General features: G+C 49.8%; 1 protein-coding gene across 2 annotated transcripts; it reads right to left on the bottom strand.

The window, feature by feature from the left end:
- Positions 1-881: 881 nt before the first annotated feature.
- On the bottom strand, positions 882-25763 carry Slc22a2 (solute carrier family 22 (organic cation transporter), member 2). Of its 2 annotated transcripts, none has more exons than XM_013024579.1 (11): positions 25243-25762; positions 22962-23065; positions 18689-18843; positions 17684-17852; positions 14156-14270; positions 12129-12235; positions 10826-11040; positions 9359-9467; positions 8534-8646; positions 6887-6986; positions 882-1464 (listed from the first exon to the last, which is right to left on the bottom strand). In XM_013024579.1, exons 1-11 carry the CDS (start codon positions 25651-25653, stop codon positions 1398-1400), a joined length of 1665 nt encoding a protein of 554 aa, XP_012880033.1. In that variant the 5' UTR covers positions 25654-25762; the 3' UTR covers positions 882-1397. The 2 variants fall into 2 exon arrangements, with proteins under 2 accessions (XP_012880033.1, XP_012880034.1); XM_013024580.1 differs by lacking the exon at positions 882-1464 and adding an exon at positions 1490-1716 and having other exon boundaries at positions 25243-25763.
- Between the last annotated feature and the right edge of the window lie 1827 nt (positions 25764-27590).

Below are 27590 nucleotides of genomic sequence, written 5' to 3'. Positions count from 1 at the left end.
ACAGCGCCACTTCCAGCTTTTTTCTTTTTTCTTATGTGGTGCTGAGGAATGGAGCCCAGGGCCTCAGGCATGCAAGGCAAGCGCTCTACCACTGAGCCACCTTCCCAGCCCTGCTACTTCATTTTTTAATTAGCATTCTTTTGTAGCAGTAGGTGGTTCATTTCATGTTCCCACACAGTGCACTTTGAACAAACTCATTTCCCTATAATGTACGTGTGTGTGTGTGTGTGTGTGTGTGTGTGTGTGTGTGTGTGTGTGTGTTCTGGTTCTGGAGCTTGAATTTAGGGCCTGGGTGCTATCCTTGAACTATTTTGCCCAAGGCTAGGGCTCTACCATTTGAGCCACTGCTTCACTTCCAGCTTTTTTGGTAGTTAGTTAGAGATAAGAGTTTTATGGACTTTTTTGGGCTGGGAAGGTGGTTCAGTGGTAGAGCACTTGCCTTGCATGCATGAGGCCCTGGGTTCGATTCCTTAGCACCACATAAGCAAAAAGAAAAAAGCCGGAAGTGGCGCTGTGGCTTAAGTGGTAGAGCGCTAGCCTTGAGCTGAAGAGCTGAGGGACAGCACCCAGGCCCAGAGTTCAGGTCCCACAACTGGACCCCCCCCCAAAAAAAAGAGTTTTATGGACTTTCTTACTCAGGCTGGCTTTAAACCATGATCCTCGGATCTCAGCCTCCTGAGTAACTAGGATTATAGGTGTGAGCCATGAGCACCCAGTTTACTTCCCTATAATTTTTAAGAAGTGTGTTATTTTGACAACAAGTTTTACTACACTGAAAATGTCCATCTATGGTTTAATAATACCCATAATGTTCTTTAAATGTTCTAGAGCTTTTACCTGGTGTAAATACAAGAGGAATGAGTGATTATGAGTTAGATTTGTTTTTTTTTAAAGCTCTTTTCAAGTCTAACCAAGATAATAATCAATATATTTAAATTTTTCTTCACCTGGGAAGGTGAAGTTCAAAGTTCTTGTAATTTATTCTGGACCACTTGATATTGCTCTAAGTGTTCTTTATGAAAAGAGACTCTTTTCTCACAACTTCACTGTTTTTCAATCATTTTGCATTAGTTTCCCTGGCCCACAGCACCCCTGTGTATTTTAGCTTAATGTCATTACAGAGAAGGGATTCAAATCAAGAAATACAAAGATAGTTAAGAAAGTTCTAGCAAACCAGCAGCTATTGTCCTGGGCAGGCCCAGCACGGCGGGAGCTGGTATGCCTGGAAGGAGCTGGTCTGCAGGTAGATTTTACCCAGCAGTACAACAAACTCCGATAGCTCCAGGTCGACAGAGCTCAGGTTGACTTGTGTGAGCTCCGTGCTGAGGGATGACATTTTTGCTCTGGCCTTGTATTGACAAAGCCAGGCTCAGTGAGATTCATGGTTGGCCTCCCCCTTAGTTTCTTTGAGTGTCTGATTTCTTGACTTGGAGATAAATCATCTTTTCTTTATATTTTCTTGGTCTGTAATAGGAAACACAGTTGGAGAGGGAAGAAAGAGACTATTAGATGGAATAACAAATGAAAGTGTGTAATAAATAAATGAAATACCAGGTATGATTTATCCAAGGGTTGTCTTGCACAGTGTTATGAGTAATGATTTTCATAACAAAAATGGACAGAGCTCGGTAAATTACTAGAAGGGGATGATCCCGAAACTCCTCTAGAAGTAGAATCAGCCTACAATGAACTACTCTTGAGAGACTTCACTATCCTCTGTAATAGGGAACACAAGTAAAGACTAAATATGACCTTTTATCAGTTAAAGATGATGTCTACAAAATCCAGACACTTAGCAGTTCTCAAATGTAATTTGGGACTTTCTGTTGCTGAAGTCATTTTTCCCCCAGCAGCCTGGAGGGTTAAGAGAGCAGTGAAAACACTCGCTCCAGCTGCAGTTCCGCAGTTGCCTATCTGAGCACACTGGGTGCTGTCCTCGCCATGTTTCCACTCATGCCAGTTCAGGTGTGGGCTGCTCCAGCCCCTGACTACCTGTGCAACCCTCCATGGGGACACGGTCAGTCCTGCCTCAGTTTCTAGACCAGCCTAGTCTGAACTGGGTTGGCAGAAGCTCAGTAAGTCATCGTGTTGTTGTTTCCTCAGGCCCCAGTGGAAGGATAATTAGATCTCTTAAGCTCCCGCAATCTCTGTGCCCAGTAACCGGACATCATTATCCTGAAGAGCAACAGCACCAACAACAGCATCAGAAACAGCAGCAGCCACAGAAGCCTTGTCAGTATTACCAGAAATGACAGCAGCAACAACAGAACCACCACCAACAGCACCATCAACAGAAGTGCCATCAATAACAGCACCAGCAAAAATAGTACCAACAACTGCACCATAAACAATAGTAGCACTACCAACAGTACCATCAACAACTGTACCAACAACAGTACTACCAACAGCACCATCAACAACAGCACCACCAACAGCAGCACCACCAACAGCACTATCAACAAAAGTACCACCCAACAGCTCTATCAACAACAGAACCATCAACAACAGCAGCACCAACAATAGCACCACCAACAAAAATACCACCAACAGTGCCACCACCATCAACAAAAGTACTATCAACAACAGCAGTAGCAAGTCCCACATCAGTAATAAACCCAGGAACAGTTCCAATAGTAATAGCAGAAACAACAATGACAGCAACTCAACAACAAAAATCTCTCAACAACAGCAGCAACAAAAATGACAATGGCAGCTTCGGCAGCAGAAACACCAACAGCAGCAACTGTAGTGTCAGTTCTAATAGCAGCAACAGCAGTAGCGATGTCATGGACAACAACTGCAGCAGCACCACCACAAGCAGAGCAAAGGTGACAGCAGGACCACTGACCGAATGTCCAGCAGTGCATGGCTTGTCAGTGGGTTTCAACATTGTGTGTCAGTCATCGATGGGTTACAAAGAAGACCTGTGCACATTGAAAGAGGGCGGATGGGAGTTGCACTAGTCAAGACCAGTCATGAACATTAGCTTTTGCTGTCATGGAGAAGGAATGATGCACATAAGCAAGACAGACAGGGTCATTTGTTTTATTCTATTCTGTTTTTGTGTCCATCCTGTGCTGTCCCTGAGCTTTTGTGCTCAAGGCTGGTGCTCTACCACTTGAGCCACAGTTCCACTTCGGACTTTTGGTGGTTAATTGGAGATAAGAGTCTCATGGACTTCCCTTCTTGGGCTTGCTTCAAACCTTGATCCTCAATTTCAACCTCCTAGTAGCTAGGATGACAGGTATGAGCCAGGGAGACAGATTAAGATCACTCAGATGGGAATCTGGTCCTCCATGAGTGTGGTCTGTCAGATTCTACAGCCCAGGCTCTTCCCTTCAGCCTGACATGGGAGACAGCTACAATGCCATAAAAGGGCTCCAGGATCTATCTGTAAGTGTTTGCAAGGCTCCTGCTTTGTATGTGCCAGGCGTGAGGCTGGCCATGGCACAAAGCTCACAGACAGAATTTGCATCATCCTGTGAAGAGATGCCCCCGTCCATAGGAAGGTAAGCTGACTAGAGGAGCAGGTGAGCTTGTCTAGATCAAAGGCTTCAAACTCAAATGTCTGTTTGAGCCAGCCAGAGAGCATATGTGTGCGAGACACAGGCTGCTGGGAGCGGTGGGGGCCTTGGCTTGCCACAGCGGGCATGCCCTCACTGCTCACATCGCTGCCACAAGGCATGCTTGCACAGTGTTTCCACATCTGGTCTTGTAACCGGTCCTGGAAGTCCATTTGTATGGCAGTTCTTGCTGTAATAAATACTGTATGGGCCAAAGAAAGCATGTGGGAGCCTGGTGCTCGGGGCTGCCAGGGTATGGCCTCATCCTGAGGGGAAAGGCCTCCTTTCACCTCTGAGATGGAACTCTAGGAAAGTCTGGGTACTGCAGCTCATCCACACCACGCCCAAGTCCTGGGTATGCTTGCTACATGCTTGCTCTTTATAGAATGCATGGAATTCATCTTAGTTCCTGACAAACATGGGCCAGAAATGGAGAAAAGAAAATAAAATTTCTTTCTTTTTTGGGGGGTGGGGGCCGGTCATGGGGCCTGAACTCTGGGCCTGGGCGCTGTCCCTCAGCTCTTCAGCTCAAGGCTAGCGCTCTACCACTTGAGCCACAGCGCCACTTCCGGCTTTTTTCTTTTTGCTTATGTGATGCTGAGGAATCGAACCCAGGGCCTCATGCATGCAAGGCAAGCGCTCTACCACTGAGCCACCTTCCCAGCCCCGAAAATAAAATTTCTTTTCTTTTTTTGGGGGGGAAAATAAAATTTCTAAGCATGCAATATTAGAAGAAAATCTTTTGAGGAAAGGTAGCACACAGGCTTCTCTTTATTTAGTGTACTTTAAAAATAGGTCTATATGCCACCACACTCTATAGCCAACCAATGAATGGTTCTAGCACATTCTTCTAGAGATATACACACAAACATATGCCCCCCCCATACCTTACACTGCCCTGCAAGCCTGAAATCACAGCCAGTACTGAAATTATGACATGTTTTTTGTTATGCACAATGCAGTATAATTTATAAATCAGGCACAGTAAGATGTTTGTTCTTATAGGACCGCTTAGCCATCTCAGCATGTATTTAATATTTGTTCCTTTCCTTCCTAAGTCTTGAACTTAGAGCCTAGGTGCTGTCCCTTAGTTTTTATTTTGTTTTTGTTTTGCTCAAAGCTAATGTCCTATCTGAGCTCCACTTGTAGATTTTTGTTGTTGATCAATTGAAGATAAGAATCTCATGGATTTTCCTACCTGGGCTGACTTCAAATGGTGATCCATAGATCTCAGCCTCCTCAGTAGCTAGGATTACAAGCATGAGCTAGAAGCACCTGGCTAGAAGTCTTCACTTTTGTGAATGCAAAAAGATGGAATTTTTGTTTGTGTCATATTTACAAAGACATTCCTCATTATGAAGACATATAGATGTGATGAAGATCTATGGCCTCATCATTATTTTTCAACTTTTGAGTCTTTGAGTCTGAGTTTATGTCAGAGTATGATGAGATATGGATTCCAATTAGTCTTTCTCTCCAATTTACTAGGGTGGTCTGGAAAGATATAGTGCACAGAGACCAGAGAACATGGGCAGCTTAGGGAGGCTCAGGGCAGCTCAGGGAGGTTCAGGGAAGCTCATGGAGGTTCAGAGCAGCTCAGGGCAGCTCAGGGAGGCTCAGGGAAGCTCAAGGAGGCTCAGGGCAGCTCAGGAAGGTTCAGAGAAGCTTATGGAGAGGCTCAGGGAGGCTCAGGGAGGCTTCAGGCAGCTCAAGGAGAAGCTCATGGAGGTTCAGAGCAGCTCAGGGCAGCTCAGGGAGGCTCAGGGAAGCTCAAGGAGGCTCAGGGCAGCTCAGGAAGGTTCAGAGAAGCTTATGGAGAGGCTCAGGGAGGCTCAGGGAGGCTTCAGGCAGCTCAAGGAGGTTCAGGGTAGTTCATGGAGGCTCAGAGCAGCTCAGGGCAACTCAAGGAGACTCAGGGAAGCTCAAGGAGGCTCAGGGCAGCTCAGGAAGGCTCAGAGTAGCACAGGGAAGCTCACAGAGGCTCAGGGCAGTTCTGGGAGGTTCATGGAGGATCAAGGAGGTTCAGTGAGGCTCAGAGTAGCTCAGGGTGGCTCAAAAAGGCTTAGAGCAGCTCCTGGAGGCTCAGGGAGGCTCAGGGCAGCTCAGGGAAATTCTGGGAGGCTCAGGGCAGCTCAAGGTAGCTTAGGGAGGCTCAGAGCAGCTCAGGGCAGCTCAAGAAGGCTCAAGGAGGCTCTCAAAGGCTCAGGGCAGCTCACGGAGGCTCAGGGCAGGTTAGAGAGGCTCAGGGCAGCTCAGGGAGGCTCAGAGTAGCTCAGGGCAACTCTAGAAGGCTCAGGGAGGCTCTGAAAGGCTCAGGGCAGCTCAGGGAGGCTCAGGGCAGGTTAGAGAGGCTCAGGGCATCTCAGGGAGGCTTGGGGAGGCTCAGAGCAGCTCAGGGCAGCTCAGGGAGGCTCAGGGAAGCGCAGGGAAGGTCAGAGAGGCTCAGGGAGGCTCATAGTAACTCAGGGCAACTCTAGAAGGCTCAGGGAGGCTCTGAAAGGCTCAGGGCAGCTCAGGGAGGCTCAGGGAGGTTCAGGGTAGTTCATGGAGGCTCAGAGCAGCTCAGGGAGGCTCAAGGAGGCTCAGGGCAGCTCAGGGAGGCTCAGGGAAGGTCAGAGAGGCTCAGGGAAGCTCAGGGAGGCTCAGGGAGGTTCAGGGTAGTTCATGGAGGCTCAGGGCAGCTCAGGGAGGCTCAAGGAGGCTTAGGGCAGCTCAAGGAGGCTCAGAGTAGCTCAGGGTAGCTCACAGAGGCTCAGGGCAGTTCAGGGAGGTTCAGGGAGGATCAGGGAGGCTCAGAGCAGCTTAGGGCAGTTCAAGAAGGGTCAGAGAGGCTCTGAAAGGCTCAGAGACGCTCATGGAGCCTTAGGGAGGCTCAGGGAGGCTCAGAGCAGCTCGTGGCAGCTCAAGAATGCTCAAGGAGGCTCTGAAAGGCTCAGGGCAGTTCAGGGAGGCTCAGGGCAGCTCAGGCCGGCTTAGGGAGGATCAGGGAGGCTCAGGGAGGCTTAGAGTGGCTCAGAACATCTCTGGGAGGCTCAGGGAGGCTCAGGGAGGCTTAGGATAGGTCAGAGAGGCTACGAAGGCTCAGAGGCTCAGGGAAGCTCAAGGAGGCTTAGGGTGGCTCAGGAAGGCTTAGGGTGGCTCAGGGCAGCTCAGGGAGGCTCAGGGCAGCTCAAGGTGGCTCAGGGAGGCTCAGGAAGGCTCACAGCAGCTCAGGGCAGCTCTGGGAGGCTCTGGGAGGCTCAGGGCACATCAGGAAGGCTCAGGACAGGTCAGGGATGCTCAGGGCTGGTCAGAGAGGCTCAGGGAGGCTCAGGGCAGCTCACCTCAGCATGTTCTCCACGTCGTCGATGGTCTCAGGCAAAGCCTTCCCTTTGGTCTCAGGTAGCAACAAGACCAGACCTCCAGCGATCAGGCCAACTACAGCTGAGGGATGTGCAGACACAAGGCACAGTAAGAACGGGGTGCTTAGGCTCTGTGACACAAGCTCCCTGTCTAGTTCTTTTTGGGGGGAGAAAGTGTTCTGTATTTATTCACCCCTGCCATCTCTGATGACCTTGTTTCCCACCCTAATTTTTACACTGATTCTGATCACCACTGGGTTACAACTCCTTTTAGGGAAATTAATACTGAATATTTTGAGTGAAGGTTATTCTAGGCTAGAGGACATTGCCACAGGGTTAAGATGTTTTGGAGCTAGAAACTAACAATGGAAACAATCTAGGAAGAACACAGGCCTGCCAATACAAAGCACTTAGTAAAGGAACAAAGTCAGAAACTTGGACCATTACAGCAAATAAGAGTATTAGATCACACATTATTGCATAGTTGTATTAAAAAAACATAGCCAGGTCACTGAGTTCAAATTCAGGAGATGGCTAAATTCCTCTTGTTCAATTTTGTCTCTAGTTATATAATCTTTAATAACTGTATTGATTTTTTTTGTTGTTGTTGGTTGTGGGTCTTGAACTCTGGGCCTAGGCGCTGTCTCTTAGCTCTTCAGCTCAAGGCAAACACTCTACAACTAGAGCCACAGCACCACTTCTGGTTTTCAAAGTGGTTTATTGGAGATAAGATTCTCACAGATGTTCCTGGCCAGGCTGGCTTTGAACTGAGATCCTCAGATCTCAGCCTCCTGAGTAGCTAGGATTATAGGGGTGAGCCACTGGCACCTGGCTGCATTGTTTTTGTTGATTCATATTCTGATACTACTGACATATTTATGCTGTAATATAATATGTAGTATATTACGTGTTCCCCATTATTGGGTGGAAGTGGGATGTGGAGTCTTCACTCGAGCATCACATGCTGGATTTCAATTCAGTTCTGCCTTCAAAATGGCAGGAAGGGCCAGGACACCATGACTTCTGCGTACTAGGCTCTGACTCACCCACTCTGGGGCCTGATGCTGAGCTGAATTCACATTTGCCATGCCCTGGCTTCCGGGGCAAACTGGACTCTGGTGCTGAGATAATTCACCCTCTACATTGTCCAGTGGCTGCTTGGTGTGGTATTACAATGGATGCAAGCAACGCCCACCCCTGGCTGGCAGCCAGCTAGCACCTGAGACTCTTTTTTTACTTTTAGTCTTTTTGAGACAGGTTTGCAGATGTGTGCCACCGTACTGGGCAGGTACATTTCCTTGACTGTGAATTTTGTTTCCTCTGGTTTGGGGAATGTAAACACTTTTCCAAGTGTCAGGGCATGGTGGTGAGATGGGGGTAGATAGAGAATGAGGGGGCTGCAGGAAACATTCTTCCCTCTCACACTTCCTTCAGTCCATTCGTCCCCCCCAGGGTGGAAGTCCTGCTAAGTATCAGTAGTGACCAGTAGCATTTGAGATTCACGCATGGCTACTCAGTATTGCTAATATTCTAATTACCAGTAATTAGCTACTAACTGCCACAACGCCTTTTTTGCTGGGAGGAAATGGAGGCCCCTAGAGGCACAAAGGAGTTTGTGGAGTTTCTCACCGAACACCACCAGCGGGAGCTGCAGCCACACGGCGGTGAGGCGGTAGACCAGGAATGGCGTGAGGATGCCGCCGATGTCACACAAGGAGGAGCAGACGTGGACGCCAAGGTTCCTAAACCACCAGACATGGGTTTCGTTGTGTGTGTGAGTGTGTCTGTGGGGGTCTAGGGGCGGATGGATGTGGAACTCAGGGCCTTGCTCTTGCTAGTCAGGCACTCTACCACCGCAATCACCCCCCCCACACACACACCTTCTTTTTACTTCAGTAAAGGGGTTGTCATGTCTATGCTCAGCTGGCTTGGACCACGATCCCCTTATTTATATCTCCTTCTTTGCGGGAATGATAGACATGGTTGAGATGGGGTCTCACTCATGTTTTGCCTGGCTGGCCTTGAACCTGGTCATCCTTCTATTTTCTGCCTCCCTCAGTCAGTCTCCTGAGTCGCTGGGCTTATATGAATCCTATACCCAGCGCTGATTTAGAACTTTAATGTACCACTGAGCTGTATCCTCCACTCCACACCGTCCTGAATAAACACTTCTCTGAATCGTCAAAACGGCTGAACACCGAAAGCCACTGTTCACATTATTTTCTGTCCACAAACATGGTCGCCACGCGCGATTGTCTCCGCCGCTCTGGTGTATGGGGTAGGAAGCGTTTTTCTCTTTTCTCTGTCTTGTGGCCTCCCTGTGCTGTTTGTACAAAAGTCGTTCCTGATCCCCGCTCCCTCCTGGCGCCGCCATCCCTCCCTCTGTGCTGTCGGAGGTGGGGTGTCCTCTGCCTCTCCCCAAACCAAGTGTTCCCAGCACCCCTAGCGGCTCACCTGATGAAGGTGGGGTACAGCTCTGCGCTGACCAGACAGACCATTTCGAAGGCCACCGTGATGCTCATCCTCCCCAGGCACGCCACGGTGATTTTCAGCCACTGGAGCTCTGAGGGCAAAACACAGCGCTTAGCCGCTTCAGACGCCGCACGGCTCGCGGTGCCCTGGCTCCAGCGCTTATGATGTTGTACACGAGGTACATGGTCCCTTGACTCCAAGCCGTGGCCCGCAGGTCTGTGAGGGCAAATCCCACAGTTCTGGAGGGGCGGAGGAGTGCAGTGGCTCTGCTACACAAGCAGGACAGTGACAGCAATCTCCACGGTCTGTTTTTACCTCAGGTGCAATTCTGTGTGTGTATGTGTGTGTGTGTGTGTGTGTGTGTGTGTGTGTGTGTAACTCAGGGTCTGAGTACTGTCCCTGATCTTTTTTTTTTTTAATTTTAATTTTTGCTCAAGGTTGGTGCTCTACCACTTGAGTACAGCTCTGGCTTTTTGGGTAGATAATTGGAAATAAGAGTCTCACGGTCTTTTCTTGCCTGGTCTGGCTTTGAACTACAGTTTGATCCTTTGCTATCAGCCTCTTGGGTAGCTAGGATTATAGGTGTGAGCCACTGGCACCTAGTACAAGATTTAAATTTTTTAAGGGGGTTTAGGTTCACAACGAAATGAGGAGGCGAGCATAGAGCCTGCCCTTGACATCATCCGTCAGCACCTTTGCCAGTGCACCTCACAGGCCTGGCTATGGGGTCCCGGCACCTTCAGTGACCCATCCACACCAAACCAAGTCCACTGTCTCCGTGAGGGTCTTGGTGAGAGTCTGTGGGGCTGGGCAGTCGTGAAGACTCATCCTGCTGTCAGTGGCATGCCGGCATCCGTCATTAGAAGTCCTGTCCACCGGGCGAACCCACCAGTCCCTGTTACCACAGATCTTGTTTCACAGTTGTGCCTCAAGGATCCCCTACCTTTCCATCTCAGTTGTAGTGAGAACAGAATCAGGCAGGTTTCCAAAGCTGGGGCAACCTTGAACATCCCAGACAAGGGGCATGTGTTAAATCGTTGCTGCCCCAGGAGGGCTTCTCTTCCCTGGCTTCCACTCCCATTCAGTGAGAGAGCACTGTACAAGGAGTGGAGGCCCTAGGTCATGATTTATTGATGGAACGTGAGTTTTCCCATTGACTGCAGGATGATACAGAGGTCATAGAAGTTGCTGGAAAGTTCTAGAAAGTTCTGATCTGTCCACAGCCCAGGCTGTCTTTTCTAGGCCTGCCAGTTCTGAGGTCTTCAGAGCCTCTTGGGTTTGGTCCCACCAGGGCACCACTGGGTGTGTGTGGCGTAGTGAGTGGAGCTTAGGCAGGATGCTCGGGAGGATGGCAACTACTGCTGGCTGTCTACTGAAATGGGTCTGTAGGGTAAATGACACCCCCATCGAAGGCTTTGGGGACAAGACCCCAGTAGGGTTACGACTTACCATCAGGGATGAACACCGAAGCTAGACAGGCCACCCCCGCCACTATATTTGACCCAGCCCAAGGGTACCGGCGGCCAACACGGTCTATGGTGAAGATGATGATGATGGCAGCCGGGAACTCTACCAGGGCAGAGTAGAAGAAGTCTAGATAGACATTGTCTGAGGCCAGGCCCATGTGCATGATGAGGCCCTGGTAGAGAACAGAGCTTGTGAACCTGAGCGAAGAAGAGAGGCAAGGTCAAGAGGAGCCCCCAACACACAGCACCAAGAAGAGAGGATTCTGGGAAAGTGGAGCTGGTGACAGGTGGTCTTTCCTTGTGACCTCACTGCTGCAAGCCCTTTCTTATCACTTGTCTTCTGGCTGGTGCATTTCGGTGGCTGGTTGGGACCCAAAAAGCAGAAACAGAGAAGGAATAGGCACAGCTTTCTCTGGCCAAGAAGAAAGCCAAGAAGAGTGAATGGCCAAGCAGAGTCATTGCTGGAATAACTCTGCTAAGTTATTGATGCTGGTAGATCATTTCTGGTCTTCTAAAGCATTTGGGGCCAAAAGGATGAATTGCTTAATTCAAATCTTAGAAAGCAGAAGACCGAATGGGTAATTCCTGTTGGAATGATTCCTTTTCCGGCCTGAGGCAAACGCCATTTTGCCTGTAGATTGACTGGCCCCCAAAGTGGCATGATTTCTAAGGGAAAATAGGAGAAGCAGCAACAGACATAAATGTTTAGAAAAAGAAAAGGAGAATGAGGCCGAAGCTCAGAGCTGCCTGTGACCAGCTTTATGCATCCACCAGGAAGAAGGGGCCTTCTTGCCCTGATGTGGGGTGCAGAAGTCTCCCAGAAGAAGTGGGGCTCATGGGGAGAGGTGCTGAGAGGGCCTGGAGCACAGAGAGAGCAGTGAGGCGTGCGCCTCACCTGCTGGGCCAGTGGGTTATTCTTGTTCCTAACTTGATTTACTTAACAAGAAAAGGCGAAGACCATTTCCATGGCCGGCCAGCTCTGTGTTCTTGTGCTCTGGGCAACCTCAACCGTTGGTTCTCCACTGGGGTCTACATTAGAATCCTCCAGAAAGTTTGGAACTTTCACAGGCTGACAATGCGAGCTTCTGGAGGTGAGGGTGTGACGCTACTGGGGGAAACCCAGGGTGAGCCTGGCCTGTTCTTCCCACAGAGACGCCATTGGTCTGAGACCGCGGCCACCCACATGCCGCCCTCTTCCACAGCTGCCGAGCCTTGGGTTAGGTCACGCTGGATAACTGCGATTAGGTGAATCTGGAGAGACTTCACAACAGATGAGAGACTCTTACCAGTTGTACATCAGGATCAAGGTGTGCTTCCTGATCTGAGGGGTTCTGACCAAGTCCAAAAAGGAAGGGTTCAGCGTTCCCACGGCTTCCGCATCTGCACTCAGGCTCTGAGAAAAGAAGGCAAGAATGAGGCGCTCTCTGCTGGAGTCTGGGGTCTCTGGTTGGAGTCTGGGGTGTCTGGTTTTTCCTACAGAGACTGTATCACCTTCAGCTCACCACCACCTGGTCCTGTGCTCAGCACTGAGCCTTGTTCAAATTGTTAGAAAAATCCTACAAGTTATTTTGGTCTCCCTTTTTACAGAAGAGGAGCTGGAATTCAGAGATGTTAGGTAACTCGTGGCACGGATCAAGGGAGACCTCTGGGGAGGCTCGGTGGGGTGTCACGAAGCCCAGCCCACTGGGCCCCCCTCCCCAGGACTTCATCAGGCTCTCTATATCGCTTGTCAGGCCCGAGGTTCAGGCCTGGGATCCAAACATTCAGACCAGCACCGGCATCACCTGGAGAAACAGTGTAAGAAGACAGAGGGCTGGTGGCTGGGAGCTGCTGTACCCAGCTCAGAACACCCGAGCAGCCCAATTATGGAAGATGCGGTTGCTGGCAAGGAGTGCTGCCCCCTCCATGCGAAGGAAGAGAAACCATTGCAGTGACCCGATCACCATCACCAGAACTTCCTCTCCCTTGGCAGTGCTGGCTTACCTGGGATTTGCGTCCTGGTTGATCCACACAAGGATCTGAAAGCCAAGAACCGGTGCCATCCAGACATGAGCTCGCTGGTGGCGAATACATCCATCATAACCACCCAGGGAGACGGAGGAACAAAGACAAAAGTCTTCCCTGCCCCCATCCTCACCTGAATGCTGGGGAAGTCTCAACGCCTTACAGCTAACTTCTCTTAATCCTCCTTCAGAAATGATTTACCCCAATGTCACCCAATTTTCGATTAGACTTTATTTTCTCCCTTCCAGCACCAATCACGTGAGGAGGTTTGAATTCACAGAGATGAGATTCACAAAAGGTGAAACTTCCAACCCCAAACTTTAAACCAATAGACTCCTCAGCGACCTGACTTTGCTGAGTCAGGGTGAGAGCAGAGGTGACTTAGAATGGCTTGGAACGATTTATCCAAACGGTTTCAAATTCTTCCAAAACACATGTGCTTAAACAAATGTTTTCTGGATCTAGAGATCTAGACACACCAGGAAACGTGAGCACCGCTGTTACGGCAGCCTGCCACTCAGCTTTCCTGAGATAGAAGTTCCTCCATTAGCTGTACCGTGGTTTGAGCTTAGGTCTTGTGTGCACCAGTTGAACCTTCAGTTCTCTTGGCGTTCGGCTGAATTTCACTATTTTCACTGGACACATCTCAGACTGTAGCCCTCAGGCCTATAGCTCCTGAGTGTCCTTGATTACAGGTGTGAAGTACAATGTTCTACTTGTGTTTTTGTTTTCTTTTTTTTTAAAAAAGCATATATGAGTTGTTCAAAAGGTGGGGCCATTGTGATATTTCCACACATGTAAAGAACGTGTCCTGATCAGCGCCCCCCCCTCAGTTTCCCTCTTTCCCCTTTTTAAAAATGATTTCAGCAGGTTTCATTGTTCTATTTTCACATAGGCTTTTAAAAACAAAACTGTGTCAACTCTACTGTCCTCATTCCTCTTCTTTGCCTACTTAGTACTGGGATGGGTCGTGCTAGCTTTCTAAGCATTTTTTCCCTTGCTGGCCTCAAATCACAATCCTATTTCCATCTCCCAAGTGGATGGCATATAGGTGTAAACTACTGTACGTGGCCTCCACCAACTTTTAAATGCTTTCTGGTTCTCTTTGGGTCACAGTGTACCAGCTATTTAAGGCATTCTCCCAGGGAGTCACAAATCTCATAAATGAAATATTCTATGTATCTCCCTATACGTGGACTGAAATGCAGATTCTAGATTCTTCTAGATTCTCCCTGGGATGACAAGTGTGTGGTTCCCCCACTCTCCCAGTTCCCTGTCCCTGACTTGGATGTCTATGGCCGTGGCTCACCTGAAGAGAGGCCGGCATTGATTTTCCATTTTTCTTGGCGATGTGCTTAATGACGCCCATGGCCTTGCCATTTTTGTTCTGGGAGATCAGCCACCTGGGTGATTCCGGTATGCACCTAGGGTATAAAGGTGTGGAGGGAAAATGACTGCCTCCTCCCTTGATTTCCACGATGGGATTTCTGCAAGGACCTTATATAGCGAGCTTTAGTTAGACCACAAAGGGGCAGATTGTGCATCTCATGGGGCTGTGTGGTGCTTTCCTCCTTTAAATGCTGACTTGTCCTCAGCCTTACCATGAAGCTTTGGGGGCTCCCTTTTTAGAGATTTTTGGGTGCACCTGCAGGCATGCTGCATGGTAGGACTCAGCTGAATGTGCAGCTTGTGCTGCCTGGAGGAGGAGTCCGTCCACCCCACTGTGAAGTCCTGAGAATGGAAAGGGACAATGGCAGAGGTAGAAATGTGCAGGCTCTCACAGGTGGGGAGCAAGGAGCAAATACATTACGTGATATCAGTTATTGGGTATGTTATCGTGAAAGCTGATTTCCCAAAGAATGAGGTCAGCTCTTGAGGCCAGGAGGCCTGAAGCTGTCGCAGCTAGACCTCATGGTTTGACCTTGGCAGAGTACTGACTGCTGTCAGGCTCAGGGATGAGGAGCGGGAGGGAGGCCCTGGTGATAGTAGTTAGTAGAAAACCAGCCAATCGGAATTCTGGCCTACAGAACTCGCAGATGGCAGGATAAGCAGATCAACTAAAACCAGCAGGGCCAAGAATGGGGTCAGGTCCTACAAAGGACAAGGAAGCTAGAAGGACAAGAGAATGAGGAAATAAGGATAGGAGAATTAATATGAAGCATCACAAAAAGAGAAGGGACCACCAAGTAGAAAGCCATCTCCAAGGAGTCTAATTCTCACTATTTAACCCAAGACCAGATTCTGTAATGAGGAAGCCAAGATGGCGGAGACGGGCTGAACGACTGTCTCTTGTGACATTACTATGTCACAGGTTCTCGTCCTGTTCGAAGAAGCTCTCCTATCACTGGAACTAAGTTTGCATTTTGCCTTAGTTATGGTGCCAGATGCGAGGATGTAAGTCGTTTAGCTTCTCTAAGCTTTCATATTTGCTGCATTGGCTGAGAACTTAGGCATTAAGTCTTTTCCTGACTTGGCTTTATCCAATGGCTACATTGGTAGGCTTCAGGAAGCCAGGTTGGGATCACAGCTCTGGGAGAGAAGTTACTTCGAGTCAGGGCTCAGCAGGACCTGGGGGGTATTTCTGTGGGAGGGCCATGAGGAAAGGGGCCAGGACTTGAGCCTGGCGGGCTACTCTGCTCCTTCCGCATCTCTGCTGAGCCATTTTTCTAGCTGGCACATGGTGCCCGTGCGGCTCCGGCTGCCTGGCTTCAGGAAGCCCAGAAGCAGTCTGGCCATGAGTCGCCTGAATGAGGGGCCAACAAAGCAGAGAACCAGGAGCAAAATGGCAGGAACCTGGGCATCCTACAGGTGGACCTGGGAGAGGACTTGTGGCTCACCCAGATGGAAAACCACTGTGGGGGTAGAAAGGAATGCATGGGAGAATTAGGAATAGGGAAGGGCGAGCGCAGGAATGGGAGTTCTAGCTCAGCCCCTGAGTTTGGGGTCTGTTCTGAAGTAGCTTTTGCTAGGTGATAAAGTGATAGCTACCCACAGGCAGTCACCGTGGAGCCTTGCTACGGGAATCCTAGCCTGCGATGGGAGCCTAGACCACCGGGAAGCGGGACCCCAGGGGAACTGGACCACAGGGGACCTGGACCCCAGGGGAACTGGACCACAGGGGAGCTGGACCCCAGGGGAACTGGACCACGGTGCAGCTGGACCGCAGGGAAGCGGGACCCCAGGGGAACTGGACCACAGGGGACCTGGAGCACAGGGGAACTGGACCACAGGGGACCTGGACCACAGGGGAACTGGACCACAGTGCAGCTGGACCACAGTGCAGCTGGACCACAGTGCAGCTGGACCGCAGGGAAGCGGGACCACAGGGAAGCGGGACCCCAGGGGACCTGGACCACAAGGGACCTGGACCACAGGGGAACTGGACCACAGTGCAGCTGGACCGCAGGGAAGCGGGACCCCAGGGGAACTGGACCACAAGGGACCTGGACTACAGTGCAGCTGGACCGCAGGAAAGCAGGACCACAGGGAAGCTAGACCACAGGAAAAATGGACCACAAGGGACCTGGACCACAGGGAAGCTGGACCCCAGGGGAACTGGACCACAAGGGACCTGGACCACAGGGGAACTGGACCATGGTGCAGCTGGACCGCAGGAAAGCGGGACCACAGGGAAGCTAGACCCCAGGGAAAATGGACCACAAGGGACCTGGACCACAGGGAAACTGGACCACGGTGCAGCTGGACCGCAGGGAAGCGGGACCCCAGGGGAACTGGACCACAAGGGACCTGGACCACAGGGGAACTGGACCACGGTGCAGCTGGACCGCAGGAAAGCGGGACCACAGGGAAGATGGACCGCGGGGAAGCCGGACCACAGCCATGCAAACAGACCTCAAATAGCTGACAGCGTCTAGGCTAGGCAAGCAAAGCAACAGCAGGCAAACAGTGGATTCCAACTACAAGTGATGATCCAGGTGGAGGAGGTGGACACAGGAACTCACCGAACGTAGGGCAGGTCCCGCTAGGCCTAGGCACTGGCCAGGCAAGGCTTGGGGAGATAGGGAAGATTGACCAGTGCCCCCCGCCTCACCCCCGTGACTTCCACGCCCACCGTGTGCCTGGCACTGCCCCTTGTCTCCATGGACAGCCTTGGATCCCTTGTACTTCTCTTGTTTTGGCAGCTCTGCATTTATATAGTTTTCAATAATTGGCAATTGCTTTAATTCTGGCCCTGTCTCATTCCTCTCTCAGCTCTGTTCACTTCCTCTGAGCCATCTCATCTGTCCCCATGGTGAAAACAAAGGCATAGATGAATTTGAATTCTAGATCATAAGTTTCACTGGTCCTGGGTAGCTGCTTTTCATTACCTCAACTTCAGCATGTCCAAAGCCCAACTCATAGCCTGCTACCCTTTCAGTTCTTCCTCCTTTTAAATAACTCCCCACCAACATACAGACATGTGTGCTTCCCTTGGACTTGCCCGGCTAATTCTGATTGATTGATATGGTCTAGAGTGTCCCATTGGCCTTTTTTGCTATCATGAGTGCTGGCATTGATTGGGGATGTCTGCTTTGGGCATGGGAATGGAGGAGCTGTGATATGAGTAATGCCTTCTCCATCCTAAAGTTTCCCCTAAGGAGGAATAGAATAGCAACAGTGATGTTGTCCTCCTTGAAGAATTGTCCCATTGTACTCTTGCTGTTCCAATACCATGAAACGCAAGATCATAAAAGTTTGTATGATTTTTTATCTCAGGCCTGCTGGGGGTGGGGCGAGGGCGGCGCAAGGGAACCATAGAATTTATTTAGAGGCTTGATGTTCAAAGGGAAGGAAGATATTTCAACAGCATTCATTGTCTTGTTCCCAATAGACTTACCAGTAGTAGAGCAGGAAGCAGAAGTTGGGCAGAGTAACAGTGAGCTGCAGCCACCGCCAGTAAGGAAGGGCATAAGCCACCCCGGACAGCACCAGCAGCCCCACGGTGAAGGCAGCTTGGTAAAAAATCCCCACTGTTCGGCGGTAGTCCAGCCCGACAAATTCTGTAACTGCAGAGAACAAGGGAATGGTCAGCAGCATTCAGATTATGAGGATACCAGGACCAGCCTGGCACAGGAGCTCACGCCTGTAATCCTAGCCACTCAGGAGGCTGAGATGTGAGGAGGACCAGTCTAAGAACCATGCTCTGTCTACATCGCAAAATGTAGCTATCATTTATGATTAGTTGCCAATTTCGAAGTGGCCGATCCTTTTATATAAATGCTACTTGAATATAGCCCAAGGAAAAGTAATGATAAGATTAGTTCCCAAGACCAACTTAGGGTGGTAATTTTCCTTCACATTATTATAAAGACTCTATGCTTTAGAATTTAAATGTTTGTATACTCCATAGGCTTGGACTGTTACTCAAGCTACTGATGAGTAGGTAGAAATGACGTCCCTCATTCTACAAGTGGCTTGCTGGACAGCGTAGGTCCACCACAGCGCCATCTCCTTGTGTGTAAATCCAGGACAACTGTGGTTCCTTACACTGTGTGGATGTGCAGTAATGGAGTCCCTTGTACAGCAGATACACCTATTGTCGGGTCTTCTAGCTGAATAGATTTGGTAGGCTAGGCTTTCTCCCCATATAGCTCTCCCAATCCAGAAAACAAACGTTGCCAGAGTGATTCAGGAATGGGAGATGCCAATGCGTGCCTGCTTTCTGCCTTCATCTCTCCATTCTCTTAGGGGCGATGCTCAGTGAGCTCATGGAATGGTTTATAGAATTCGTGGGACACAAAAGAAGTCTCCAAGGTTTGTCTCAAAGCCGAGGCCTTTCCCACCCAGCCCCCACCTGGCTGCACTGGTCACAGCTGCCCCGGTGCTGTGCCACCACGCTTACTCAGGATGTAGCCGATCAGCCAGCCCGCTTTGCTGACCAGCCCTTGGATCAAGCGAAAGATCAGCATCCACGTGTAGTTTGGGGACACAGCCATGAGAACCCCAGAGACAGCATTGATGAGGATTGTGACCAAGAGGCAGAACTTGCGACCAAACCTGCCGGGAGAGGGATGAGGACGGGGAGCAGAATTATTTGATTCATGGAAGAAAATTCATAGAAGTTATAGACATCTAATCAAAACCAGAGGTTAACTCCAAATTGCAGGCTTTGGTTCTGTTTAAGGCTTTTTCATCAGCATCCTATAATTTGTGTGTGTGTGTGTGTGTGTGTGTGTAAGAGAGAAAGAGAGAGGGAGAGAGAGACAGAGAGAGAGAGAGAGAGAGAGAGAGAGAGAAAGAGAGAGAGAGAGAGTGTCCTGGTGCTTGAACTCAAGGACTGGGTGATGTCCTTGAGCTTTGGTACTCAAGGCTAGGGTTCTACCACTTGAGCTACAGCTCCACTTCCAACTTTTTGGTGATTCATTGGAGATACCAGTCTGATGAACTTGCCTGCCATGATACTCAGAGCTTAGCATCCTGAGTAGTTAGGATTATAGGCTTGAGCTACCACCTGGCTTCAATGTTTTTTATTTGAAGGACGAAAACTTCAACAGCTTGGGGATTAGACCGTTGGACCAGGACATAGAAGAGGAAAAACTGGCAAACCGGCTTTAATCACAGCCTTACCACTTACCATGCTAGTGGGCAAGTTCTTCAACTTGACTCAGTTTCTTCATGGCAAAGACTAAGTGAGCCGCTGGAGGAGGGGAGGAGGACTCTGTGAGATTGGACAGCCGGGGAGCCCAGCACTGCTTCCCTGCCTTTCCGCCTCCTGTCTGGGAAGCTCATGCTGTGGTTTGGATGTGCCTTGGTCCCCAGGGATTGTATGTGCTCAGCGGACTCCAGTGGGAGGCCTGTGGGTCTGGGGTACTGCTCTCAAAGAGATCAAGGTTGTTCTTGGTGAGATCCTGAATTCGCCCTCCAGAAATGGAGACCTCTGACTTCTCTCTGGCTTCCCGTTTTGTGATGTGATCTCTGTGGCTCTTGGATGTGCCCTCTGCTGTGAGAGCCTCAGCAGAGCTGAGTCAAAGCTGGCCAGGGCCGTGCCCTGGAACCTCCTAAGCCAGGAGCTAAGTAAACCTCTTCTCTTCATACTCATTTAGCCTCAGGTATTTTGTGATAGTCCAGAAAGTAGACTCGCCTAGCTGGCTACCAGACAGCTAAGTTGGGGATCAGCCCTTCTGGCAGTGTTTCGAAGGACCCCTAATTTGCTGTTATTGGCTATGTAGGCAGTTTTTCACGAAACACTGTTATCTTCACTGGAATGAAGGGTTTCTCGCTAAGGTTGCTAATGGTGACTGAACATTCTGTAATTGTTTCTCTTACTGAGGAGCAACTGAGTTCTGGTGGGGACTGTTTAACCATTTGAAAAGAGTCTACAACAGCATTAAATATTATTTTAAGATGTTAATATTCTGAGATTTAAAGTTCAAGCAGTATTACTAATAATGTAAACTACTCAACTGAAAGCTGTTTGGACCATGTCATTTCTGAATTCTCCTTTAATGATTAGCCTCCTGTTGTAAATTAAATTAAAAGCCTTTCAGAGTCACACCTTGCTTAATTTTTAGCCTCTCTTCTGCTCTCATTCCTTTTCATTTCTCTCCCTCCCTCTTTCCCTCTACTGTTTCCTTTTTGTCCTTCCTTTCCTTCTCCCTTCTCTCCTTTTCTTTCCTTTCTCTCTCTCTCTCTCTCTCCTTACCCTTCTTCTGTTGGTTTCAGTATTCTTTTTTACATGTTTTTCACAATGTCCTCCTAATTTTCTCCAAAAAGCCACCCTAGCTGAGGATATAGTTTTGTGGTCGAGTGCTCACCGGGCATACACAAGGGCCTCGGTTCTATCCTTAGCAAAAAAGGAAAAGAGCATCAGCTTGTCGGACATATTTTTAAAAAATTCTCTATAGAAGGAACGTGTGGTATTTAGTGTTGGTCTGACCTGTGAGTAAAATGGATTTGCATAAAATTCTCATCCCATTCATAGGCATTAATTCTGCAGAAAATAAATGGTTTCTTGGGTGGAGAGCTGTGTGGGCTGGTGCCTCCTTCACCCTCTCACACACAGGTCCAAGTAGAAGAGAAGGAGCAGCAACAGATGGACCGACTGACAGATAGAACTCCAGACAGTGGAGGAAAGGCACAGACATAGGTGTCTAGCATGGGGAGCAATGATGAGTCATCAGCTTTCTAGAGCTTCCCCGGGAACAGGGGCATGAGGTCATGAAGCGGGGTGGGGGGGGACTGATGGATTATAACTCAGGAATGCACTGTCCCCGGGGGAATTGGACCCCCTCCTACTCCTTGAGTGAGATGTGAATAATTAACTCCCTCCTTTGGGCTGCAGGGTGAGGCCCAGGAGGGTCTGGGGGCTGGCAGGCGTCCTGGCCAGTCAGGTGTTAGTGCCTCCACCTCGCAGGGCACGGAGCAAGGCCTCTCCAGCCTCCCGGGGAGTGAGGCTGGACCTTGGACTCCTCTGTTAATGTGTCCGTCTCCACTTCATGGGCCACCTCCGAACAACCACCCTCAGTTTTGTGGCAACAACAATAAAAATGAATGCACTTCCTCTTCCCCTCCCTGCTGAGCATGGCCAGGCCAGGAGAAGCCTGGACGAGGAAGCCGAGCAGCAGTTTACAAATATATCAGGATGGACGGAGCTGCCACTGGGCCAGGGCCTTCTGGGTAAGCTCAGGCCCTTGGACAGACACCGCTGTCCTCAGGAACCTTCCACACACTTGGGAGTTTTTTTGTTTTTTATGTTTTTGTTTTGGCCGGTTGTGGGGCTTGAATTCTGGGCCTGGGCGCTGTCCCTCAGCTCTTCAGCTCAAGGCAAGCCCTCTACCACTTGAGCCACAGCGCAACTTCTGGATTTCTGGTGGTTTATTGAATATAAGAGTCTCATGGACTTTCCTGCCTGGGCTGGCTTTGAACCATGATCCTCAGATCTCAGCCTCCTGAGCAGTTAGGAATACAGGCATGAGCCACAGTTGGCTGGTACACTTGCAAGTTTTAGTCCAGCCTGGCAATTTCACATAAGCAGAGAAAGCACCCTACCTGTGTTTAATATTATACCCACAGGTCTGGGTTATGTCAGAGATCCAGTCAGGACAGGCATGGAATGGCAGTGTATTTACCACTTATTTCAGAATCAATCAATCTATCTATCTATCTATCTATCTATCTATCTATCTATCTATCCATCCATCCATCTATCTCATACATGAGTAGGAGTATACCATGAATTTACAGACTATACAATTACAGAGGAGTAAAGAGAATGGTACCATCCAAGCACTGAGTCTGGTACCTGACTCAGAGAGGACAACCTACTTGCAGCTGACATTACAGATATTTGATCACTGGCCACGATGGCCATGTAACAAAAAGTGCTCATGAGACCAAGGACTCATTCCTTTCTCCTTTGAGGACTCTTATGACTACCCACTGGTCTAGAGTCCTGGTTGAGTGGGAATCCAATATGGTGGTGAATGAGAGATGCAAGGATGGCTTGATCCATGCAGATAGGGAATGTGAAGATGCAGAGACACAGATTCCTCCAACAAGGCCATTTCCTGGCAGGAGTCCTAGCTCATCTCTCCAGCAACACAGACAAGGTGCAGCAGTCTGCACTTCTCTTGCATTAGTCAGACCCCACGCTTTTTTGTTAGATTCGTGCATTCTGGGTTCCTCACACTTAGTCTGATTTGATGCCCAAGGCCCGATCCAGGAATTCCTGCAGTCCAACACGCAATGGGGGAGATTCTACAATGGCTCTAGCTTTGGGGGACCCCTGCAGGGCACAATGGAACTCATGGTCCCTGGAGGCTTCTGGCCTCCAGGTGGGGGGTAAAGGGGGACGAGATGAAAATAAACTAGAAATTCCTATAGAGGTTAAGTCATCTGTTACTCTCCCTCCTGGCTGTAAGCATTGGATGGGCTACAAGAAAAGAGTGCTGTCTAATACTGACGTCTCCCTTGAGGACTTCAGAGAATTGGGAAGTTAAAATATGAGTCAGGGTTACCAAAACAATGGAAGAAAGCTAAGATTGTAGAAACAACAGATGTTGGTTTCCAGTGGTCTATGTGTTTGTGGAAAAAGAAGATTCAAGCAGGGCAGGTGAACCAAGTGTTAATCCCAACCATGGGATTTTTTTCAAGCGTCCCATGGGTGCTTTACCTACCTGTCTGCTAGGTAGCCAATAGCCACAGCACCGACAAAAAACCCTACATTCACCGTCGACTGAAACAGGTCCAGCATCCAGGAGTTGGCGCATACCAAGTTAAACTGTCCACGTGTTTCCAAGGAAGAAAGGAAACAAAATCCTGTTAGAATCCTGTCCACTACCCCTCAGCCAGGGAGCTTGTGGAATGTTCTCTGGACTGAGCTGGCATGGCTGAAGAGCAGCAACCCTGTTTCCTGACCATGTTCGCTTTCTTATCAGTCCCACAGGGTTGCCTGAAGACCATATACTGTCACCCTGGCAGTGCCACTTGGTCAAAGTGTTGGATGTCCCCGCTGAAAGTGGGTAATTACTCTGCTTATAGTCCATAGCATTTCCCCTCTCTAGTGTTAATAGGTGACACAGCTCCCATGCAGCTAGGTGAGATGGCTTTGAGCATCTCTTAGCTGCCTTAATTTTTTTTTCCAGTACCAGGGTTTGAATTCAGGGTCTGGGCACTGTCCCTTGGCTTTTTTGCTCAAGGTGGACCCTCTACCACTTGAGCCAAAGCTCCATGTCTGGCCTTTTGCTGGTTAATGGGAGACAAATGTCCTATGGAGTTTCCTGTTCTGCATGGCATTGAACCATGACTCTTAGATCTCGGTTTAGAGTCTAGGCATGAGCGGCCCTCACCCGAGTCTCGTAGCTGTCTTTCTTTTTAAACACTGAGGATTGATGTCTCGTGTGGAATAACCAGCGATGGTGGCAAGGTGAACAGATGCTGGCCTGGAAGATGTGACATCAGGAGATCTGATTTCTAGAGCTAACTGCAATGCTTTGCTCTGTCCTGAGCCTTAGTTTCCCCATCTCTCTGTAGAACCTCTCAGAGTTGCATGGCTTTAAGTTCATAAGCCTCTGTCTGTAGATAGATTCCCTTCCCTTCCTTCAAATGCACCTCCTCTACTAGATGCAGTTCACACACAATCTTCACATCACCCAGTCTTTCACACTAAACAGGGAAACCTGCTTTCTCTGTATTTTCAGGACAGCCCCTCCCCACCCGGCTTTGCCTCCAATAAATGTCTCCACGTTTTCTTTTCTCTTCTTGGAATACCTCACAATTATACTTTACCATGTTTTCATAAAAATAATTGTATAACCACACACCAGTGACTCATGCCTATAATCCTAGCTACTTAGGAGGGTGAGATTAAAGGATCAAGGTTCAAAACTAGCCTGGGCAGAAAAGTCTGTGAGATTCTTATCTCCAATTCTGCAGTAAAAGGCTAGAAATAGAGGCATGGCTCAAGTGGTAGAGTGCCAGCTTTGAGAACAAACAAACAAGCCAAGTGAGAGTTTGAGCCTTAACGTGCGTATGTGCGCACGCGTGTGTGTGTGTGCGCGCACACACACACACACACACACACACGCACGCACACACTCATGCACGCGAAAATTATTCTGTGGTATAACCCCCAGCCTCAAAGGTTTCATAGAAACACTTAGGGCAAATTCAAGAGAAATTTACAAAAGCGCATCATAAAACATGGTTGGGGTGAATGACACAGCATTTCCAGTGTCATCTGTATAGTGGGAGAGGACCGGGGAGGTGGGACTCCGGGAAACAAGCTGGCTGCAGACGGTTCCTCTTCGGGGATGGCGTGTGATGCTCTCTTCCTACGTTCTTGGTTTATGGCTCACACTTGGACAAACTAGAATGATCAGTGTCAGAATTTGAGGAAGTTTTAACTAACGACTCTATGCACATTAGAAACCACTACTTTCATTTGGAAACTAGCGTTTTAGAAAAACCCCTTAGTCCTAAGAGCTTATCTGGGCACAGTTCAAGGTACCAGTGGCAACTGTAAATCCTAGGGATTCAGGAGGCTGAAACTTCAGGATCTCAGTTCAAAGCCAGCCTGGGAAGACAAATCTGAGAGTCGCATGTCTCTAATTAACCAAGGAAGGAAGGAAGGAAGGAAGGAAGGAGGAAAGAAGGAAGGAAAGAAGGAAGGAAAAGAAGAAAGAAAGAGAGTAAAGAAAAGAAAGAAAGAAAGAAAGAGAGTAGAGGTATAGATCAAGTAGTAGAGCACCAACCTTGAGCAGAAAAAGCACAACATGAGGCCCTAAATTCAAGCTCTCGTACCAACACCACACACACACACACACACACACACACACACCACTACCACCACCACCACCACCACCAAAACACCACCACCACCAAAATACAGGTCTTTCCAAGTGTCTTAAGAAAAGATCAATTCTTTGCCTTTTCACTCTGACTCCTGTGCTCACTTACCTCGGTGACAATGGAGGAGCCGGGCGCGTCGTACACCCAGCCGTGCTGACAGGGCCGCAGCGGCAGCTGGCTCCTGTTGGCGGCCAGGCTGGCCAGCGGGTCCACACAGCCCAGGTCACTCCGGTTCCAGTCCACCTCATACTGCGTGCACTGGCGGAGATGGGCCTCGTCCGCCGCGCCAGGGCCCGGCACCGTGTAGTTCAGCTCCTCGGCCAGGCTCCAGCCGCATCGCTGGCTCAGCTCAGCCACCCCGGGGCTCCGGCAGCGGTGCTCTGGGGTGAAGCCCAGGAAGACGATGCCCACGTAGATGGGGGTGAAGGCAAAGGAGATCAGCGATAAGAGGAAAAATGTCTGCTTCTGGAACAAGTGGAATTCCCCTATATGTTCTAGAATATCATCCACAGTTGGCATGGTTCCTAAAGGTGGGCAGGAGGTCTTGATCCTTCCTCGGCACGGCCCCAAGTGCTGAGGGCGGCAGGCCGGGCCAGCTCTGGACAACTCCTGACCACGAGTCAAAGGGTGAGAGCTAGTTTACTTTAGACAGAGACCAGCCTTCGGGTTGGACTTTCTTTGGGCGGGCCAACTTCAAACTGTGTGCCTCTCCAGCAGGGAGGAGGGTGGGGGGGGGCGTTGGGGGGGTGGGAGAGGACCTGTAGCCACAGGAAGTGCCAGGGGGCAGACCCCTGGAGAGCCACGTCTTTTTTGTTAAATGTAGCATCATCCTCTGCCTCCTAGCAGCACCACAAACAGTCTTTTCTCTGGGGAAGAAATCTGAGCCCTGTCCCCTATCTCTGCCTGTTAATCTTTTTCTCCAGCACACCAGGTGTCTTGGAAATGAATCCATCCTGTCTCCCCCCCCCACCACACACACACACCAGCTGGCCTTTTGGCAAGGTGCAACAGAGAAGGTGCTCGTGGCCCAGTGTGTGTGTCCAGTCTGCCCCGGGGTCTCTAGTCCACACTTGCCTCCTGCTCTAAGTGCTTTGCAAATTCTACACCCTCCCACCCCCCCATCCAGATCTTTCTACAAATGAGCGAGTGCCCTGCAGGCACGCTGTGGCCGCTTGCTTTGATTTCCCCGATGTTCTCATGTTGCCTTTGCCAAGTGTCTTGTCTGGTATTCATTCGTTGCAATCCCAAAGTGTCCTTCCCCTTCATCCATGGGTGAGGAAAGAATTACCTGTTGGCCTCACACACACTCACCGGTTGAGTGCACACACAGGGAGGGGTGATTCCCTGCTATGGTGTTTTGGGGTTCTAGCTGTTTCTGCCGGTGTCGGGGGTTGGGGATGTCTCTGTAGTGAGAACATCCAGCTGCGAGGGAAACAGACATCTATGTTTCTACAGGGAGAGGAGGCTCCTCAAGGGAGAGGAAGATGATGCATCTGCAGGATGACACGCCAGAAACGGAGTGAAGCTGGCTTGTTCTTCCTCCTCCAGCCCTTCCTGACCCTCCTCCCCTTCTGTGGAGCAGTCCGCGTGGGTGACAATGCAGGCTGAAGGCCGTGACCTGCAGCAGACTCTCAGCACTCTGCAGGGGCAAACTGGACACCAGAACCAGGCCGGCCGCCGATGTCTCACCCTTGGCCGAGCTCTGCTGCCTGCTGCCCAAGCCGGGGCCACTCTCTGTCCTGAGCAGTTTAGGGGCCTCCTCCACGGTGTCGCGAGTCCCAGGTGAATGAGTCACAAGCTGAGGCCATGTCTCACCGGAAGGCTGTGGGAGTGGGAGAGCGAAAAAGTGACCTTCGTGGTTCAACGTCACTCTCCTCCCAGGGACCAGAGATGGTCCTGACCGCCTCTTACTGGGAAATGTCCAGACACTTGCAGCTGGCTTGACTCATGGACACCATGCACATCAAAGATGTCAAGTCTTCAGGCCACGCGAGAGGGCTGCGGGTGGGAGGCTAGGAGAGCGCCCACTGAGTGCCAAGGAGAACTGGTGTTGAAATCCATCCAAATTAGCTAGAGGAAAGGATCAGGTAGGGCGAAGGTAAGAACTCAGATCGCTCACAGCAGTGAGTTTGTGTAGTCATTTGACACTTCCGGGGAGGCCTAGCAGGGACACCGAGCCCACAGCACAGCAGCTGGGGGGGGTAAGGGGGTCCAGGGAGAGGCGGGGGGCGGGGGGGGGGGCCGGGCACAACTGAGGACTCACTCAGTGCTCAAATTTCAATTCTGGGTATCTCCTCCCCTTGTCACTTCGTTTATGGGATGCTTATATATGCACAAGTGTGACCGGAGAGTCACTGGATCCCACGTGAATTGTTTAATCTTGATCGGATCACTTATTGTAATTGAAGTCAGAAGTATTTCTCCATCGCTTATCAGTCTTTTTAATGTCAATAAAC

Source organism: Dipodomys ordii, unplaced genomic scaffold (genome assembly GCF_000151885.1).
Source record: "Dipodomys ordii isolate 6190 unplaced genomic scaffold, Dord_2.0 Scaffold77, whole genome shotgun sequence".
NCBI lineage: Eukaryota > Metazoa > Chordata > Mammalia > Rodentia > Heteromyidae > Dipodomys > Dipodomys ordii.
This window is presented reverse-complemented; position numbering and strand designations above follow the sequence as displayed.

Coding starts and splice junctions, on each gene's coding strand:
- Slc22a2 (XM_013024579.1), bottom strand. CDS start 25,653: ATGCCAACTGTGGATGATATTCTAGAACATATAGGGGAATTCCACTTG. Junction 9,468..10,825: donor TTCGGTGTTCATCCCTGATG/GTAAGTCGTAAC, acceptor TTTTGCCCTCAG/AGCTCCAGTGGCTGAAAATC. Junction 1,465..6,886: donor GACGTGGAGAACATGCTGAG/GTGAGCTGCCCT, acceptor TTCCTATTACAG/ACCAAGAAAATATAAAGAAA.